An 18,847-nucleotide genomic window follows, 5' to 3' on the forward strand; every position below is an offset into this window, starting at 1 on the left:
TAAGAACTTTATAGATATGCCAACATGGGAAAATCATTATAATAACCTCTTATAATGAAAGACAATCACAGTATCAGAGCATAATTACTCCTCCACCAGTAGATAATAGGGAGATAAAAAATTACAAAACATCAAGTTCTTGACTGTGCAAAATTAATGAAAAACAAAAAATCTCCGGGCCCTAGGAACATAGCGATGAAACTAATTAAATATGGACCACCAAGTCTTTTCGATCTGATAGCACAGCCGATTAACAGATGTATACAGCTAAGGAAAACTCCAAATGAATGGAAAGTAAGTTATATTTCATCCGTATATAAAAAAGGAAAAAAGCTGGATCCGGGGAACTATAGAGGCTTAAATGTTAATTGCACTATGTCCAGACTATACACTAAAGTGCTTCAGTTAAAATTACGAGAAGAGGTAAAAGATAAGATAAGCGAAGAACAAAGTGGATTTAGGTCAGGTCATTCTTGTGTGGACAATTTGTTTGTACTATAATAGCTGCTGGAGAAAAAGAAAAGCAGAGAATAAAGATACCTTCTTTGCCTTCATCGATTTAGAAAAAGCTTGACTCCGTTCCAAGAAAGGAATTATGGAAAGCCCTTCAAAATATGTCTAACCCAATCTATCCAACAAAGGGACTGAGACAAGGATGTAGCCTATCACCTTTATTGTTTGTTTTCTTGGAATGTGCTTTACAAGAATGGGAAAGAAACTGTTATGGAAAGGAAGTACCAATTAATGACAGATACCTTTGTAGTCTAAATTTTGCAGATGATCAGGTTATCATTGCACAAGAAGCTTATGATTTAGAATACATGTTGACAAAATTGAATCTTACATATGACCAATGGGACCTCAATATTAATTTTACAAAGACAGAATATCTAAGCACAACAGAACATCCTGATGAATTGAAAGTTACACAGTCTTTACAACTAAAACCTGTTCACTTTTTCAAATATCTTGGATGTAAATTAACTAGGGAAGGATTGGGGAAAGAGGAAGTTTACTCAAGAATTCATCAAAGTAGGAAGATTCTTAGTGCCTTAAACTCTATATGGTGGGACAACAATATCTCCCGTAGAACTAAAAAACATATCAGACAGTCGTTAATGGAATCGGTACTTTGCTACAAATGTGAGGTGTGGACACTGAAAGAGGGTGACAAAAAAAAGCTTAAAGCTCTAGAGATGGACTACCCATGTCGGAGTGCTAGGGTTTCTAGGCGAGAGAGGATAATGAATGAGGAAATAAGAAAACATATGCATGCAGATGAAGATATTATAGAACGATTAGAAAATAGGAGGTTGAGATGGTTTGGACATCTGCTGTGCATGAATGAAGTGAGATGGCCTAAAATTATATGAAGGTAATTCAAAAAATAAGTTACACTTGACCTTTGTGGGCCAAGAGACATTTATTGAGGTATGTAACATTATGCAATAGAAAGCACATACCCTGCACTACTTTTCCAGTCACCGAGTTGGTGTAAGCACTTCTTGGAACATGTGACTAAACGTTCGATTCCCTGATGATAGAAATCCACTCCTTGGTCATTCAGCCACCATCGAACTGCCGTTTGCACCTGCTCATCGTTTGAAAATCATTGTTCCCTCCCCCCCAGATGTTCTTTCAGCTTGCCAAAGATGTGATAGTCACAAGGCGAAAGGTCAGGACTGTACGGCAGATGTTGCCATACCTCCCATCCAAAACTTTGGAGCAAGTGTCGTGTTGTGCATGCATTGTGTGGTGTTGTCCTTAATGAGAACATCATCTTTACTTAACTTTCCAGGCCTCTTGTTTTTCACGGCTGGTCGCAAAGACTGTAATATTTGGCAGTATGAGGCAGCATTAATTGTTGTGCCATTTGCCAAAAATTCCATGTAAACAACTTCATAGTCGAAAAACACAGTGGCCATGACCTTTCCTGCGGATGGTGCAACTTTGAATTTCTTCAACACAGGTGATGTTGTGCATCTCCATTCCATAGACGCTCTCTTTGTTTCTGGGATGAAATGGTGCACCCATGTTTCATCGCCAGTGATGATGCAGCATAAGAAGTCATGGCCTTCCACAGAATAGCATTGAAGGAAGGCTAGAGAAGACACAAAACGTTGACCTTTGCATTCGTCTGTCAGTGAACGAGGAACCCATCGTGCACACAATATGCGATAGTCAAGATGTTCACGGACGATGGAATGAATGCTGCCTATCGAAATATATAATTCCTTTGCCATTTCCGTGACTGTCAATCTTCAATTATTGCAAATCATTTCACCAACCTGCATCATGTTGTCTGCAGTGGTTGACATTGATGGCCTTCCTTTTTCGATCAGCATCCGTCAATTTTGTGCAACCACTTTCAAACTGCTGGATGCGACATTTCATTTTTCCCATACACTGTCGTTATTTTATGATGAATCTTGGAACAATTCAGATGTTTCACCCACAAAAATCAAACTGTTCCACGTACCTTGAACTTGGAGCAACATTCTAGCTGACGTGTCATTACGAATGCTTGCTCCTACACAACTGTTACCATTACATCAACGAAACTCACTCGCCGGGGGGGGGGGGTATATGATATGAACTCCATTCTGCACAGGTGCCACATTTGTTGCACAATTATGCCAATTATAGCACAATTAAACTTATTTTTTGAATGCCCCTCATATATGAGTGAATACCACAAGGGAAGAGAAGGCGAGGACGCCCTAGAAAAACATGGAAGGAAGGAAGGTGCGCCATCAGCCATGAGAAAGAGAAATTTGAAAGCTGAAGATGCCCACATCTGGCAGCTTTGGAAAATGGGAATGACAATGTGGCGATCTGCTGTATTAAGTCAAACATAGATAACTTGATAACTAAATAAAGTACTAATATAAGTTTGTAACTACATTATCTTTCTCTATTTAAAAAAAAGGGGAGAGAAGCTACCAAGTACTACCACAATAATGACAGAACCTTCCAACCAGATGTTTATATATCATTAATGACAGACCTTTAAGAACAAACTACAGATGGCAAAAACCACTAAAACACTTTGTCGAATCATTCTTTCGTGCACAGTAATTATTTGAAATGGTGACTATACTAGAGCAATATGCCTGTGAATAAGTACAATAAGTTGTTTTCTGTAAGTCAAAGGCTCAATCCCAATAAAAATTCATGAACTTGTGCCTGTTCAAGGGCTTCACCATAAATGGCCAGGTATTTTTAACACATTCACTGCTGCTTATATTTGCAAGCATCCTTCTCTTGGGGCACATAAACAAGCAGACACTGCTTTTTAGTAATTGGATTTCGTCTGTGAAGAATCATCACTCCAAGTAATGCTGGCATCCATTGTTTGTAGTGTTCTAACGTCAAGAGATGCATTTGAACAAGATTCAGGATCTGCATCATTCGAACATAATTCTATTTCAGTATCAGATGACATATTATAAAGAGCTGCTTCAACATACTGTCCACTCCAGTTCTTTTTCATTCCAGATGCCTTAGGATATGGATCCATTATAACCCTTTAGGGTAAAATTTTATAGGAAAACACTTTTTACACAAAATTTTATTAGCAGACACACACTTAAGGATGATGTTTTATTTTTCACAAACTAAAGAATTAAAATTCAGCAAGCATTATCTTCAAAAAAAATCTAAAAATCTTCATAATCTAAAAAAAAAAAAAAAAATTACTTTTCTTCTTGTGGAAAATACTAAACTAGATAAAATAACTTCAGCATAACCAAAGAACATCTAAAACTGTGAACCAACCATACAGCTTTTATAGCACTTTCTAGATAGTGTGATTGATGCTAAGCAAAATATTAGCCATAATGCAATAGCCTATGGTTCAATCAGTGTGCTGTTACTGCTCAATTATTTAATTCATGTGTTTTTCCTTTTAGAGTACTCAATTATTGAATGGATGCATATTTGCATTAAGGCACAAAAATTGCAATTCAATTTGGTGCAAGTCTGCATTCTGGCTGCAAATGTGTTAATGGGTATTGCACTGCTCTGTGACATTGCATGATCTCATACGGAGCACTAAAATACAGGTTCTGAAAACCTATATACAGTAAACCCCCACTATTCGTGGTATCTGTATTTGCATATTCGCGGTCGCTGATTTAATATAAAATGAAACCTAAACAAATGTGAATTTTAAAGCGCCGTGAACATTTTCCGCCATAAAAAAACATGGTCGTGGCTAAAATTTCTCGGTCAAAACAGCGCTTAGTGGGTGGGGGACAGGAGTGACAAAATCGCGAGTGTGGATGTTTCTCGCTAATCCTTTTTCAGTATGTGTTATGCGCTTGTCATGGAAGGTTTCGTCGTTTGCTTTTAATTTATATGCTTATAAATTTATCAATTTATAAATTGATATGCTTACAAAAGTGATAAATCTACCGTTTTGCAGTGTAAAACATACTTTTTCGAGTGTGTTAATGGAATAAAGTGACTTTATTGTGGACAAGTTCTTTCTAACCCGTACAAAAATATGGCTATGAATAACAAGGGAAATGTGAAAAGATCAAAGAAGGTGATAACATTAGCAAATAAAATTGAGTTATTAGATAAAATTTCTAATGGTGAAAGTGTCTCCTCAGTGGCAAAACATTATAAAATCAATGAGTCAATGGCACGATCAATCAAGAAGTCGGAAGAAAAAATCCGCCGTAGTGTCCGTGAAAATGCGCTAATTGCTTCAAAAATTTGCTCTGTAACTCATGATGTTAAATTAGAAAAAATGGAAAAGGCTTTAAATCTGGATAGAAGACCGAACTCAAAATAAAATTCTGTTAAGTTCACTCATTTCACAAATATATACTTTTTCTGACAGAATCTCAGTTATCGGTTGATTCAACTACTGCTCATCTCAGATGCCCAAATTATTCGCTGTACGATTCATTTCGCCTCAAAGGTGGTACTTGTGCATATGTCTGTTCTGATATTCCCTGTCAGAGACTTGGCAATTTGGAATCTCCTCTGTTTGATCTTCTCTGGCTTAAAATCTCTCTACCTCATTATGTCAGGCGCCTCCGTAGCCAGGTGGGAAGGAGCAGCTGTGCGTAGCATACGCTTCTTGATTAGACCGGGGTTCGAGCCCGTCACCACCAAATACGGAGGATGCGGAAAGGTCAGTGAATGACCACCGCATATCCACGGGCAATATGGCCTTAGTTGCTAATGCTCCTAACAAACAAACAAACAACAACCTCATTATGTCAAATTCATCTGCTGTCTCTACCGTTCTCTCAACCAACTCTACTAATCACTTGGAGCTCTTTGACTTCCTCTCTTTGCAACTTGACTTTCTCCAGTCCAACTTTCTTAACAGTGAGGCAATTTTCCTTGGTGATTTTAATGTTCACAACTCCATCTGGCTTCCATTTTCTAGTCACTTCGACCCAGCTGGTCGAGATGCTGAGGCTTTTGCCAATTACTAATGACCTTGTGCAGATTGTTCATTTACCTACAAGAATACCGCACAATCCTAATCATACAGCCAACACGCTTGATCTTTTTCTCACAAACAACCCTTCTAAGTACACGGTCGAAGTGAGAGGTCCTTTAGGCACTTCAGACCACAACTTGGTGATTGTCTCTTCTCCAATGGAACCTTTATCTCATGGCTATTCCCAACCTCTTGTTGTTTAGCATTACAAGAATGCAAAATGGGATGACCTGTGAGATTTCTTTTCCTTGGTCGGATTACTGTTTCAAAACTTCTGATGTCAAAGTTTGCTCAGATCATGTAAGCAAAATTATTCTTGCAGGAATGGAAACCTTTATCCCACACTCCACTTTAAAATCTCGTCCTTTATCTAAACCTTGGTTTTCCAATAAATGTGCTAAGGCTGTTCAAGAGAAGAATGTTGCATATCATAATTGGCTTGTTTCTAATTCTTCAGTTTCATTTTCTGCCTACACCAAAGCTCGCAACAATTGTAAAGCAGTCATTAATCAGTCCAAACTAGAGTTTGAACAGGCTAAGAGTAGAAAACTTGCTTCTTGCCCTAATGGTAGCCGAGCAATCTGGTCTCTTGCCAAAGCTATTGGCCGCAACTTTTGCCGATCTCTGTCCAAACCAGATGGTTCTGTTGTCACTTCAGCCAAGGATAAAGCTGACTTGCTACCATCCCATTTTTCTTCCAGCTCATGTATTAATGATCTTGGTAAAACACCTCCCACCATTCCTAACATGTTCCATTCAATGCCTCCTGTGGTCTTCCATCAAAAGGGTGTCAGAAGGATTTTGACGAATCTTGATGCTAAGAAACTCCAGGTCCTGATGGTATTTCTCCACTTGTTCTCAAAATCCACTCCTGAACTTACTCCTATTCTTTGCCGCCTTTTTTCACTTTCTTATTCCAAAGGTGTTTTTCCTTCTGTTTGGAAATTTGCTCATATCCAGCCAGTTCCTAAAAGGGGTGACAAATCCCTCCCATCCAATTATCGTCCCATTGCAATTACTTCTACTCTTTCTAAAGTAATGGAGAAATCAATTAACCGCCAACTTTTAAAACTACCTAGAAACCTTCCATCTGATCAACGATCGCCAGTATGGATTCTGTCAGTGTTGATCCACTGGTGATATTCTGGCTTGTGTTACTCATTTATGGACTAATTCAATGGAAAAGTTCGGTGAAACAAGTAGTTGCTCTTGACATCTCAAAGGCTTTCGATCGTGTTTGGCATAAAGGTCTTCTAAACAAGCTTCCATCTTATGGTTTACCAACTGTTTTTTGTAATTGGTTATCCAGTTTTCTCTCTAATCAGTCACGTCACTGAGGGTGATGCATATGGCACCTTTACCCATTATACAACCAAGCAAGCACATTTCTCTCTCTCTCTCTCTCTCTCTTTTTTTTTTTTTTTTTTTCTCCTTTTTAACTGTAAATTCTTATGCTCATTTTAATACTTTAATTTCCATAGCCCAGTTGTATGCGACAGTTTTGTTATGTTAAGTGAAGTTTGTTTAAATTTCCAAAAGTGACAAGTTAGTAGGAATGCATTCATATTTCATACAAATAAGCAGTTTTCCATAAAAATAAACTCGGTCTGCAACTGTTTTTATTTTACTTTCCTAACCTAACAACAGATTTGCTGTATGTTAAGATAACTTTACATTAGGAACATCTACTGAATACCTGGTTGAGCCACATTTAGCAAGTAGCACATCCTGGATGCATCACCTATATATATATATATATATATATAGGTACTAGATGTCCACAGATATAGCAATATCCAAGCCCACCACATTGCATCTCATTGGTCCCAGATATTCGGTGGCTCTGGATCTAAGCACTGAGTGGTTCCATGACATCCAAACCATTTTAATATAGTGTTGTTTCTAATGAAAGCCATGACCATGTTAAAATGGTTTGAATCCTTCATTTCTAAACATTTTTCAAATATTAAAAATAGCTGAAAATAATTTTTTTGTTTCTTGAAGCATAAAATAGCTAAGAAGACACCATCAGTTCCTCCAGAATTAGCAGGAGTAATGGACCAAGAGACATATAGCAAAGCTAGAGCCTACCATTTGGACAAAAGTACATTTGGCTTCTTTTCAAATTTGTGGGAACAAATTTTACAAACAGTGAGTAGTTGTTAAAGCAAATTTTTAGTATTCCCTATTTAAACTGTATGATTATTTAAAACTAGCTGAAACTGATATAATTTTTCTAGAAGAATCATATTTTTGTTATGTTTATATATATATATATATATATATATATATATAGATATATATCTGAAAGTACCTTGCTAGATTTCAGTTGCATTTCATTAGAAAAGAGCAAATGCCACCCCAATAATCAAACTCATGTCCATTGGATGAAATGTAGGGGCTTCCATTGTTACCACATCTTATAAAAAAATATATGCTAAACTGTTGTTACTCTCATATAGCTCCTACTTGTGATTTCTGCTGTTTTCAGTATCTTCTTTAGCTAGATCTTTTTTTTTTTTTTTTTTTTTTTTTCATTTGCTATTTCATGTATATATACAAAACAAATTAGTTTTAATATAATACTATACAGGTACACTCATGAGCCAAAAAATCATGACCTCCTACCTAATAGCATGTTAGGCTACCTTTTGCCATGAAACCACACCCATTATGGCCTTGCTGCCCTTGCACCATAAAGCCCATAAGCAAACAAACGAAACCACTCCCACCTGGTGTAGCATCAACTCCACGAGACCACAGGTGTCCTTGGATATCCTAGACCAGCTGGACAGAAGGATGCCCCAGAGTACGGCACTGGTATGGTTTGGCAAATGCTGCATCTCACGGATGTTTGATGGAATTGGTGTTGGGGGATTTGGCAGCCAGGGGAGCACACAAAATGCTTGAACATGATCCTTGAACCATTCCTGCACAATGTGGGCCTTGTGACATGTGGTGTTGTCTTGTTGAAAGAGTCTAGTACCATCTGGATACATGGTCACCATGTAAGGTCCAATAAAACTTGGTCCACAACAATGCTGAAGTAGGATCTGGCAGGGAGGGCATGTTCATTGGGGAAGAGAGGACCCATTGATGTTCATCGTACCACCCCCGCCAGTCTGTTTTCATCCAGTCCTGCAGTCTGGTTGCAGGTGTTTACCTGCTTGCCGTCAAAAGTGCACCCATCCATTGGCATGACTGGCACCTTGATTCATCAGATTAAGCAACTCTTCAAGTTGTCCAATATCCAGAAATGCTGTTCCCATGCCCACTGCAGGTGGAGGCATTGATGACAGTCGGTCAACATGAACAGATCACCTACTCCATAGACCTATCTGCAAGAGCATCCACTGGATGGTTTGCTCAGAAATGTTTCTCTGTGTGCCCCGATTGTAGTCTGCTGTTAATTGAGGTAGTATAAGTTATTTGTTGACAGCATGTGCCAACCGTGTTTACCTTTCCTGTAAACCAGTGGTGGTCTTCCCATCCTGACACGTTGAGTGGTTATGATGTGTACCTATTTGGACCATTCCCATCACACCTTCACTGTGGCTGCCCTCGAACAACCGACAATATCTGCAGTTGCTGAGATGCTGGCCCTGCCTTCCCAGCACTGCAAAAGCGTTACCTACCCATTCCAGCTCTGTTGGTGCTTCCCTTATCCTATTGCATAGGCTTTATATTGACTGGTGCTATCACTATATGTGCTGTGACGTCAATCCTAGGTGTTGTGGGATGCATCCACTGGTAGAGATAGGGGTGATCATACATTTTGGTTCATGAATATATAGGCAGTACATGCTGTTTGCTTTAACTAAGAATTTGAAATTGCCAGTGTTATTAATATAATATAATAATCATTTTTCATAATGATTTTTCAGTTTGATAAATGTAATAGTTACTTGTGATTGTTTAAAAAGGTACATTTTTTTTTAACAATCTCAAGAGAACATGATTTCTGTTTGTTAAAAAATACTTTAAATGAATATTTGATGGATAAATTATTCTTTACTGAAATGTATAAGTAGTTCATAAAGAATATTTTATATGCTTCCGCTTCACAGAGTTCCATGCCCTTTCATGATTCTTTGCATGATTCAGCACACAAATCAAAAGTTTATTCCTGTATTGCTTAACCCACTCAATCTCTGGTGAGTTGCTTAATGTTGACTTGGCACATTGTCGCCTTAGTTGCCATTGCACGATAAAACAGCAAATAACCAACTGTTGCTGAATGGAAAAACTCCAGTTTTCATCCAGTAAACTGGATTTACATCTAGCAATCCATCCTTTTCCACCATTGCAATAGATGCAATTTGACCATAGTAGCCCTTGTCCAAAAGAAGCCACTATTAGTACAATCTTCCTTATCAAGTTGTTTCTTCATTTATCAGCTTTTTGAATTAAAATTTTGGTATGAGTTTTTTCTGTACGAGGTTTGACAATAAAGTTTCAAGAATAATTTTGTTTCCGTCAAAGTGGCCACACCTTAAACCGTTACATAAACCTGAACCCCCCCTACCTGCATGCAAAGGGTAAACATCGCCAGTTGTTTCAGTCATTGTACAAGTTGGTTCGTGTAAAGGCGTTGTTTCAGTTCCGTGAAAAATGGAACTCAGTTTAGAGCAAAGAGTTGTGATAAAATTTTTGATGAAAAGTGGCGAATCGTCAACGGATATTTATGAAAAGTTGACCACAGTTTATGGAAATGATACCATGTCAAAACTACACATTTTCAATTGGGCAAAAGAGTTTTTGAGAAGGATGTGAATCCGTTGAAGATGCTGAGCGTTCAGGGCATCCTTCCATGACTCAACCTGATAAAAACATTGTTTGTGTACGTGATCTTGTTCGAAGCTATAGGTGGTTAACCACAAGAATGATTGCCAAAACACTAAACATTAATCGGGAAAGTGTTAGATTAATTTTGATTGAAAATTTGTTGATGAGAAAAGTGTGTGCAAAGCTGGTACCAAAAAACCTCTCTCGTGAGCAGAAAGAAATTCGGTTGTGACATTCTCAGATGTTGGAAAACATTGAAGATGTTACCAATTTGCTTTCTTGTGTGATTACAGAGGATGAAAGCTGAGTATTTTCTTATGACCCCGAAACAAAAAGGCAAAGTCAACAATGAAAGGGAGCTTCCTTGCCAAGACCCAAAAAAGCGAGAATGTCAAAGTCAAAAGTGAAAACAATGTTAATTTGCTTTTTTGATTGAAAAGGAATCTTCCACAAAGAGTTTGTTTCACCTAATGAAACTGTCAATCGACAATTTTACCCTCAAGTTTTGGAAATGCTTTGCAAGCTAGTCAACCGGGTTCGACCTGAAATTGCTTTGTCGTGGATTTTGCATCATGACAATGCTCGTGCACATTCCATCATTGTAGTGAAAGAGTTTTTAACTAAAAACTCGATCACAACGTTCCAGCACCATTCGCCTGATTTGTCTCCTTGTGACTTCTTTTTATTTCCTTGACTAAAAGGAGCCATGAAAGGAATGCATTTTCTATAAAATGCATTCCTTTGTCTATAATTTTATAGCATTTTTTATAAAATGCTATAATTTATCTATAATTTAAGAAAGTCATCAGTAATATGACACTGGCATAATGTTTCTGGAAATCCATACAGGGTTGAATTTGAAAGTGTCTGCAATTCTGTCCAGAGCCGATAGGAGGGAGTTATGATGAGAACCTTGTCGATCAGTTAGGGCCTGGAGAGATTGTGCAAGGCTGAAGGGGTAGAATTTTTCTCAGCCTAGTCTGTGCTTGTTAACAGGAGAGACTGCTCCTACAGGGATACACTTAAATAGAAAGAGTGCAAGAATATTTGCTGATGCTATCGAGGCAGAGTTAGATGGGTCGGAAAACTGCTAGCTTGGGGGGGATGCACGGACTAATAGATTAACAGTAGCCGCTGGCAGAGGTAAAAGTGATTCTTGCACTACTTCTATTGAAATGCATTTGAGCAGCAGCCTGGAAAGCAAAGCAATGGGAATTTCCAGGACTGCTGAGAGTCATAGTGGAACAAGTAAATACATGGACTGTGTTAGGGTAACTAAGAGTAGAAACAGGTGCATGTATACTTGCATGTACACCAATGCTAGGAGTATAGTTAATAAATTTGATGAGCTTGAAGTGCTAGTCAAGACATCAAAGGCAGATATTGTTGGGATATCAGAGTCATGGTGTCACACAGACATAAGCAGTGCAGAACTAGAAATTGGGGAGTACAGTGTGTACAGAAAGGATAGACAGGACAGGAAGGGAGGAGGGGTTATGCTATTAGTTAAGAAACACATAAAATCTAAGGAAGTGCATCCAATTGATGTTGGTGGACAATACAATGTTGAGTATGTTTGGTGTTACATAAGCACTGGGAAAGGAAAAATGAGAGTAGGTGTGTGTTATAGGCCTAATGAATCTGATGAGTGCAGAGAAATAGAGTGGGCCGGTAAATTAGAGTGTCTTATAATGGGGGATTTTAATTTCCTGGATATTAACTGGAATTTGTGGGTTGGTCACTCATACACTAGCAAGGCTTTTGTGGATTTATTGGATGATTGTTTTCTTCAGCAGCATGTTCGGGAGGCAACTAGAGGGAGTAATACTCTTGATCTGATTATCAGTAGTGATTCTTCATGCATCAAGAATCTGCAGATAAAGGAACCACTAGGTGGCAGTGATCACAGTGTGCTGAAGTGGGATTTACTTAAAGAGGTAACTACCATCAAGGGTAAAGGAAAGGGTTTTTGCTTTCGTAAAGGTGACTTCGGTGGACTGAGACAGTATTTAAATTGTATATGGTGGAACCAACCGATGATGTTACCAACAACAAATTCAAAATGGGAAGCATTCAAAGAATTAATCTTGGAAGCTACTAGGCTTTTCATACCAACAAAGAAATATTGTTCAAGATTTAGGCCTAAATGAATGTCAGATGAACTAATTAGACACGTGACAGAGAAGAAAAATGCTTGGGATACATATAAATTAACACGTAACACAGAAGCCTATGATAGATACAAGTTGATCTGTAACCAAGTTGCAAAGGAGGCTAGGCAGGCAAAGGCAGATTACGAGAAATCTTTGGCAAGGGATGCAAAGAGTTCTTTACTTATGTAAACTCTAGAAGGAAGAGGATGGATCAGATTGGTCCACTTGATATCGATGGTTCAACTGTTGATGATCCTGCTCAGGTAGCTAACAAACTAAATGAATATTTTGCATCGACATTTGCACATGAGGAGTTATTCAGGGAGGGGAATGCCAGAGGTGTATTCAACTCTGGCAAATCTTGTAATAACTGAGAGTAAAGTGGAGGAGAAATTGTTGAAGATAAACACAAGAAAGGCACCTGGGATGGATGGAATCTATCCAGTTATATTAAAGGAAGTAAGCCATAATTATGAGAGCTTCCCTGGACTCGTGACAGATGAACTCATAAGTTGAGCAGATGGGCTGAGAGGTGGCAAATGAAGTTTAACATTGACAAATGTAAAGTACTACATATGGGAAAGAGCAACGTATGAACTCTGTGGTACTACACTGACTGTAGTAGAGAATGAAAAGGACCTGGGGGTAATTGTGCAGGCAGATATGAAGTTTTCTGAGCAGTGCAGACAGTCTGCAAGAGTAGCTCATGGTGTCTTGTCAATGATATACAGGAATTTTTCTAGCTGGGATAAGGAGGTGATTATTCCCTTGTATAAGGAAATGGTCAGGCCACACCTTGAGTACTGTATACAGGTCTGGAGGCCTTATTTCAAGAAGGATGTAGAGCTGCTGGAATGAGTACAGAGAAGGGCAACAAGATTAGTGAATGGAACAAAGGGTTGCTCTTATGAAGAAAGGCTTAAGTTTTGCAAATTACAGTGTCTGGAGACTAGGCACCTGCGAGGTGATCTGATTGAGATGTATAAAGCCATAAATGGTGCTGAACATGCTCAGAATAATCACCTGAGAGGGCATAAATTCAAATTGAGGAAAGACGGTTGTAGGATAGATGTGCGGAAGTTTGCCTTTAGCCAGCTGGCGGTTGATGCCCGCTGGAACAAACTTCCATCTGTCGTAGAAGTTGATAGCTTTAAATAGATTCATGGCAGAATTTGACAAACATTTGGAGCAGGTGGATGGGTGAAATAAGGGTTTGTTTTTTTTTTTTTTTTGGCTGATGCTATATAAGCTTGCTTTCTTGCATTATGTGCCCTTGCTAATGCTAATGAAGAAAGGCTTAAGTGTCTGGAGACTAGGCACCTGCGAGGTGATCTGATTGAGATGTATAAAGCCATAAATGGTTTGAGCATGCTTAGTGCTGAACATGCTCAAAATATGCTCAGAATAATCACCTGAGAGGGCATAAATTCAAATTGAGGAAAGACGGTTGTAGGATAGATGTGCGGAAGTTTGCCTTTAGCCAGCGGGCGGTTGATACCCGCTGGAACAAACTTCCATCTGTCGTAGAAGTTGATAGCTTTAAATAGATTCATGGCAGAATTTGACAAACATTTGGAGCAGGTGGATGGGTGAAATAAAGGGGTTTTTTTTTTTTTTTTTTTTTTTTGGCTGATGCTATATAAGCTTGCTTTCTTGCACATGTGCCTATGCTAATGCTAAATGATTAATCTGTAAATTAGCAATTTTCACATTGATAAAAGTTATAAAAAGTGTATTTCCAGCAAAGCTTTTGGTTTTCTGTACTGTTTGTTTTTTTCGTAACTCATCAGAATTCAGCAGTAACTTTTTTTTATTAATGTCACTCCCTTCTACTCACCATTTTGGTTAAACTGTAAGTGCTCGTGTCCAAGTTCAGATTAATTATTTAATAAAACTCTGTAGTACATATAAAATAATTTTTCTTTGCTTTGGAAAACTCTTATAATCCAGAGATTTTTTTTTTTTTTTTTCTTAGTAGTAGATTGTGTGTTATTTATTGTACTGTCTGTCCTTTAGTAATTATGAATACTGTTTGTTTCAGTTAATCCTGATATATGGAGGTATTCCACTGTTGTGGTCATTGAGTGGCAGTATAATGGCAAGATATGGTTATGGTTCAGATCATGAGGTATATTTTAAAAAGAACCCTCTCATTTATCTTTGTAATAAAATTAATTTTATTTTTTTTGTTTTAATGGTAAATGATATAATAACATGAGTAAAATGTGTAAGTATCAATCATTAGAGTAGCAGAATTAGATTGATAGAATCATTTTTGGATGTGGATATCAAAAATTGATTCCACCAATTTAAAAAGTAATTGGAAGGTACTAAAAATAACAGCATAATAATAATATAAAAATATTGTTACAAAATGAATTATAGTAAGGCAACTGTATTCAGATTTTACTTTATTGCTGACAGTATTTATAGTAATTATTTATTTATTATTATTTATTATATTATTATTTATTTATATTATTATAAGTATTATTTATAATTTTGCTTGCTGCTCTGTACTGAAAATTTTCAGTAATCAATTTCAAATATTTCTATAAGGTTGTTTTTTTATTATTTATTATTTTTTTTTATTTATTTATTTATTTTTTTTTTTTTTTGTACGTTCAGATTTAATGCAGATCTCAAATATTTTTGAGGTGTAACTCATTAATTAGTGATGCAAATAAAGTAAAATGAAAGTTATCTGCATTATAATAATTCTATCTTGCGCATTTATTATATAATTTAAAATACTTTTATGTATACTATAAAACATTTATACTAATGTTTTCAACTATTTTAGATTCTCCAGACTGCAGTATTTACAGTAGTAGGATCATTAATCAACACATTGATTGACCTTCCATGGACTGTGTATCTCATCTTTGTTATTGAGCAGCGACATGGATTCAATAAACAGGTATTGTATTAAAAATTATCTTATCTTTTTATTAGAAATATTGCATCCTTAATAAGCAGAATAATTTCTGAAATAAGTAAATGTACCTATCATCTAGGAACATTTACTTATTTCTGAAATAAGTAAATGTTCTTAGATGATAGGTACAATTTCAAATGATAAATAGTATATTCAGTTACAGAAGCTGTATTGTCAGACAGAAATTTTCTCTTTTATTTTATATTATAAATCAGTTCTTTCCAACCTTTTTCAGCTGTAGAACTTTTTTTTTTTTTTTTTTTCAAACCCATATTTTCTCCAGATTCTAGCATCTTTAAGAATAGTAACATATATATGTGTCACAGGTAAAGCCTGAAATATGTCATCAGAAATGACCACCCAATATCAGAAAAGTCTAAACATTTATCAAAATTGAAATGGAAAATAATATTTTTTAGACATTTATCATTCAGTATCAATCAAGACCATGCCCAATGCACTCATGTTGTTTTTGCCTGCTCGTTAACTCCTGTTTTAGTTAGTATCTTATTATTTAATTGTTTTTTTTATTACTTATTATTTCATTATAGGTATTATCTTCTAGGAGTTATTCCCATACTTTCCATACAGATGAACTCACTGCCTCCTTCTCCAGACTGTCACCTCTCTGGACCATTAAAGGATCACATTGAAAGACAATAGCTGTAAAACAGATGGGTTGAACAAAAAGTTGGTTGTTGGTTGTGAAGTACAAAAGCCAATTTCTGCTTCAGTAATATTTTGAACTTGTACAATTCTGACATTTTATGTTTCCGATATGGATCATTCTGTGATTTTTATGAACAGTTGCAATATGGAAGTTATACTTATCACCAGTGCCCTGATATACTTATTACCATGTCTATCTGTGTCAGGTTGATACAGTTACCATCCTCTCCACACCTGGGGGGGGGATTGAATCCTGTCAATGAAGCAAAGAATTTTTATGGGCTTTTTCACAATGTGGCGGAGTTAATTGGTCTCGGTAGAGGGTAGTGTGGTTTTTTTCTTCCAGAAACTCATATTTCTTTCAGAAAACAGGCAAATCGACAACAGAGTACATTCAGTTTACAGACATAATATACTGATGTCTTGTAGCCTTAGTTGCCGTGGTACATTACATTAGATTAGAAAACCATATGTGAAATATATACTAACAATATTCTTTTTATTTCGTTCAACTCTGTTTTTAACAAAAATGTGCTCAATACTTTTGATATGTCTTGTATATAAATATATAGACCATACATGAAAAAAATTAAATAAACATCAGTAATAAAGAAATTCATGGGACATTTGCAGAACTTGGGAGAACAATATACTGATGCCTTAGTTGCTTTGGTACGTACATTACATTACATTACATTAGTAGTAGTAGTAGTGGCATGTGATGCAAGAAAGCAATTGTATGAGCTTATGCAGCATCAGCCAAAAAAAAAAAAAAAAAAAAATCACACCATTCCCTCCAAACGCCTGTCCAATTCCTCCTTAAATTTATTCAACCTATCAACTTCCACAATGACAGATGGAAGTTTGTTCCAGCAATTAACCACCCGCTGGCTAAAGGCAAATTTCCGCACATCTATTCTACCTCTGTCCTTTCTTAATTTGAATTTATGCCCTCTTAGGTTCATAATCTGATCAAGTGGAAGGATCCCATCAGAATTCAGCGTGCTCAACCCATTCAAGGCCTTACACACCTCAATCAGATCACCGCACAGGTGCCTAGTCTCCAGCCACTGCAATTTGCAGAACTCAAGCCTATCTTGGTAAGAGGATCCCTTCATTCCCCTAACCAATCTTGTTACCCTTCTCTGTACACGCTCAAGCAAATCTACATCCTTCCTAAAATGAGGCCTCCAGACCTGTACGCAGTACTCAAGGCGTGGCCTGACCATTGCCCTATACAGAGGGACAATCACCTCCTTTTCCCTGCTAGCAAAATTCCTATATATCATTGACAAAACCCCATGACCTGCCCTGGCAGCCTGTCTGCATTGCCCAGAAAACTTCATATCTGACTGCACAATTACTCTCAGATCTTTTTCATTTTCAACCACCTTAAGTGTAGTACCACACAGTTGGTATGTTTCTCTGGGGTTACTTCTACCCATATGGCAGTACCTTGCATTTGTCAAGGTTAAACTTCAGTTGCCACTTCTTAGCCCATTTGCCCAAGTTATCTAGATCCTGTTGCAGTAGCATACTGTCATTAACAACCCTGGCAACCTTTGTATCATCTGCAAACTTCGACATTAAGCCCGATATACCTTCATCAATATCATTGATAAATATACAAAACAGCAGTGGACCCAACACTGAACCCTGTGATACTCCACTAATAACATTAGTCCACGAAGAGCAGCACCCATTGATTACCACCCTCTGTCTTCTCCCACTTAACCATCCTTTTATCCATTGTAGCAACTTACCCTTAATACCATTCTGCTCCAATTTGTTACAATAGTCTTCCATGCGCAACAGTGTCAAAAGCTTTCCTGAAATCCAAATATATGATATCAAAATTATTTTTTGCATCCAGTTCCTTTGTAACCACATCATAATATCCTATCAAATTTGTCAGACAAGACTTTCCCTTAACAAACCCATGCTGTGTCTGAATTATTGTTGCAGTCTTGTCTAGATGATCCTGCAATGCATCTTTAACCAGTGACTCCATTATTTTACCGGGAACAGAAGTTAAACTAATTGGTCTGTAATTACTCGATACACGAGTAATTACAGACCATCGGCCATATGTGAAATACTTATTAACAATATCCTTTTTATTCCATCTAACTCTGTTTTTGGCATTAGCATTAGTAGAGGCATTAGCATGCTTGCTTTCTTGCATCATATGATGCAAGAAAACAAGCTTATACAGCATCAGCAAAAAAAAAAAAAAAAAAAAAATGCTTCCTGTTTCACCCATCCATCCATTCACTCCAAAAGCTTGTCTAGTTCACCCATGAATTTATTTAAGCTCTCAACTTCCACAACAGATGGAAGTTTGTTCCAGCAATCAAATGCCTGCTGGTTAAAGGCAAATTTTCACACCTCTATTCTACAACTGTCTTTCCTTAGTTTGAATTTATGCCCTCTCAGGTGTGGAATCTGAGCAAGAGGAAGAATTCCATCAGCATTGAGCTTGCTCAGACTATTCAAAGCTATATACACCTCAATCAGATCACCTTGCAGGTGCATAGTCTGCAGACTCTGCAAATTGCAGAACTTAAACCAATCTTAGTAACAGCAACCCTGTGTTCCACTCACTAATCTCATTGCCCTTCTCTGTACTCATTCTAGTAGCTCAACATTTTTCCTAAATTGAGGCCTCCAGACCTGTATGCAGTATTCAATGTGTGGCCTGACCACTGCCTTATATAAGGGGATAATCACCTCCTTATCCCTGCATGCAAAATTCCTATATATCATTGACAAGACACCATGAGCAACTCTTGCAGATTGTCTGCACTGCTCAGAAAACTTCATATCTGACTGCACAAT

General features: G+C 37.2%; 1 protein-coding gene across 1 annotated transcript in view; it reads left to right on the forward strand.

Annotated features, from left to right (window-relative positions):
• Window positions 1-18,847, forward strand: part of LOC150081328 (CAAX prenyl protease 1 homolog) — a 61,817-nt gene that overhangs the window by 20,397 nt on the left and 22,573 nt on the right. Inside the window, exons 2-4 of the mRNA XM_090379188.1 lie at window positions 7,469-7,615; window positions 14,444-14,530; window positions 15,206-15,322. Coding sequence (XP_090235314.1) covers window positions 7,469-7,615; window positions 14,444-14,530; window positions 15,206-15,322 — 351 coding nt within the window. The remainder of the gene's footprint in view (window positions 1-7,468; window positions 7,616-14,443; window positions 14,531-15,205; window positions 15,323-18,847) is intronic.

Source organism: Mastigoproctus giganteus, chromosome 8 (assembly GCF_048544385.1).
Source record: "Mastigoproctus giganteus isolate SK-2022 chromosome 8, ASM4854438v1, whole genome shotgun sequence".
In the NCBI taxonomy this organism is placed as follows: Eukaryota; Metazoa; Arthropoda; class Arachnida; order Uropygi; family Thelyphonidae; genus Mastigoproctus; species Mastigoproctus giganteus.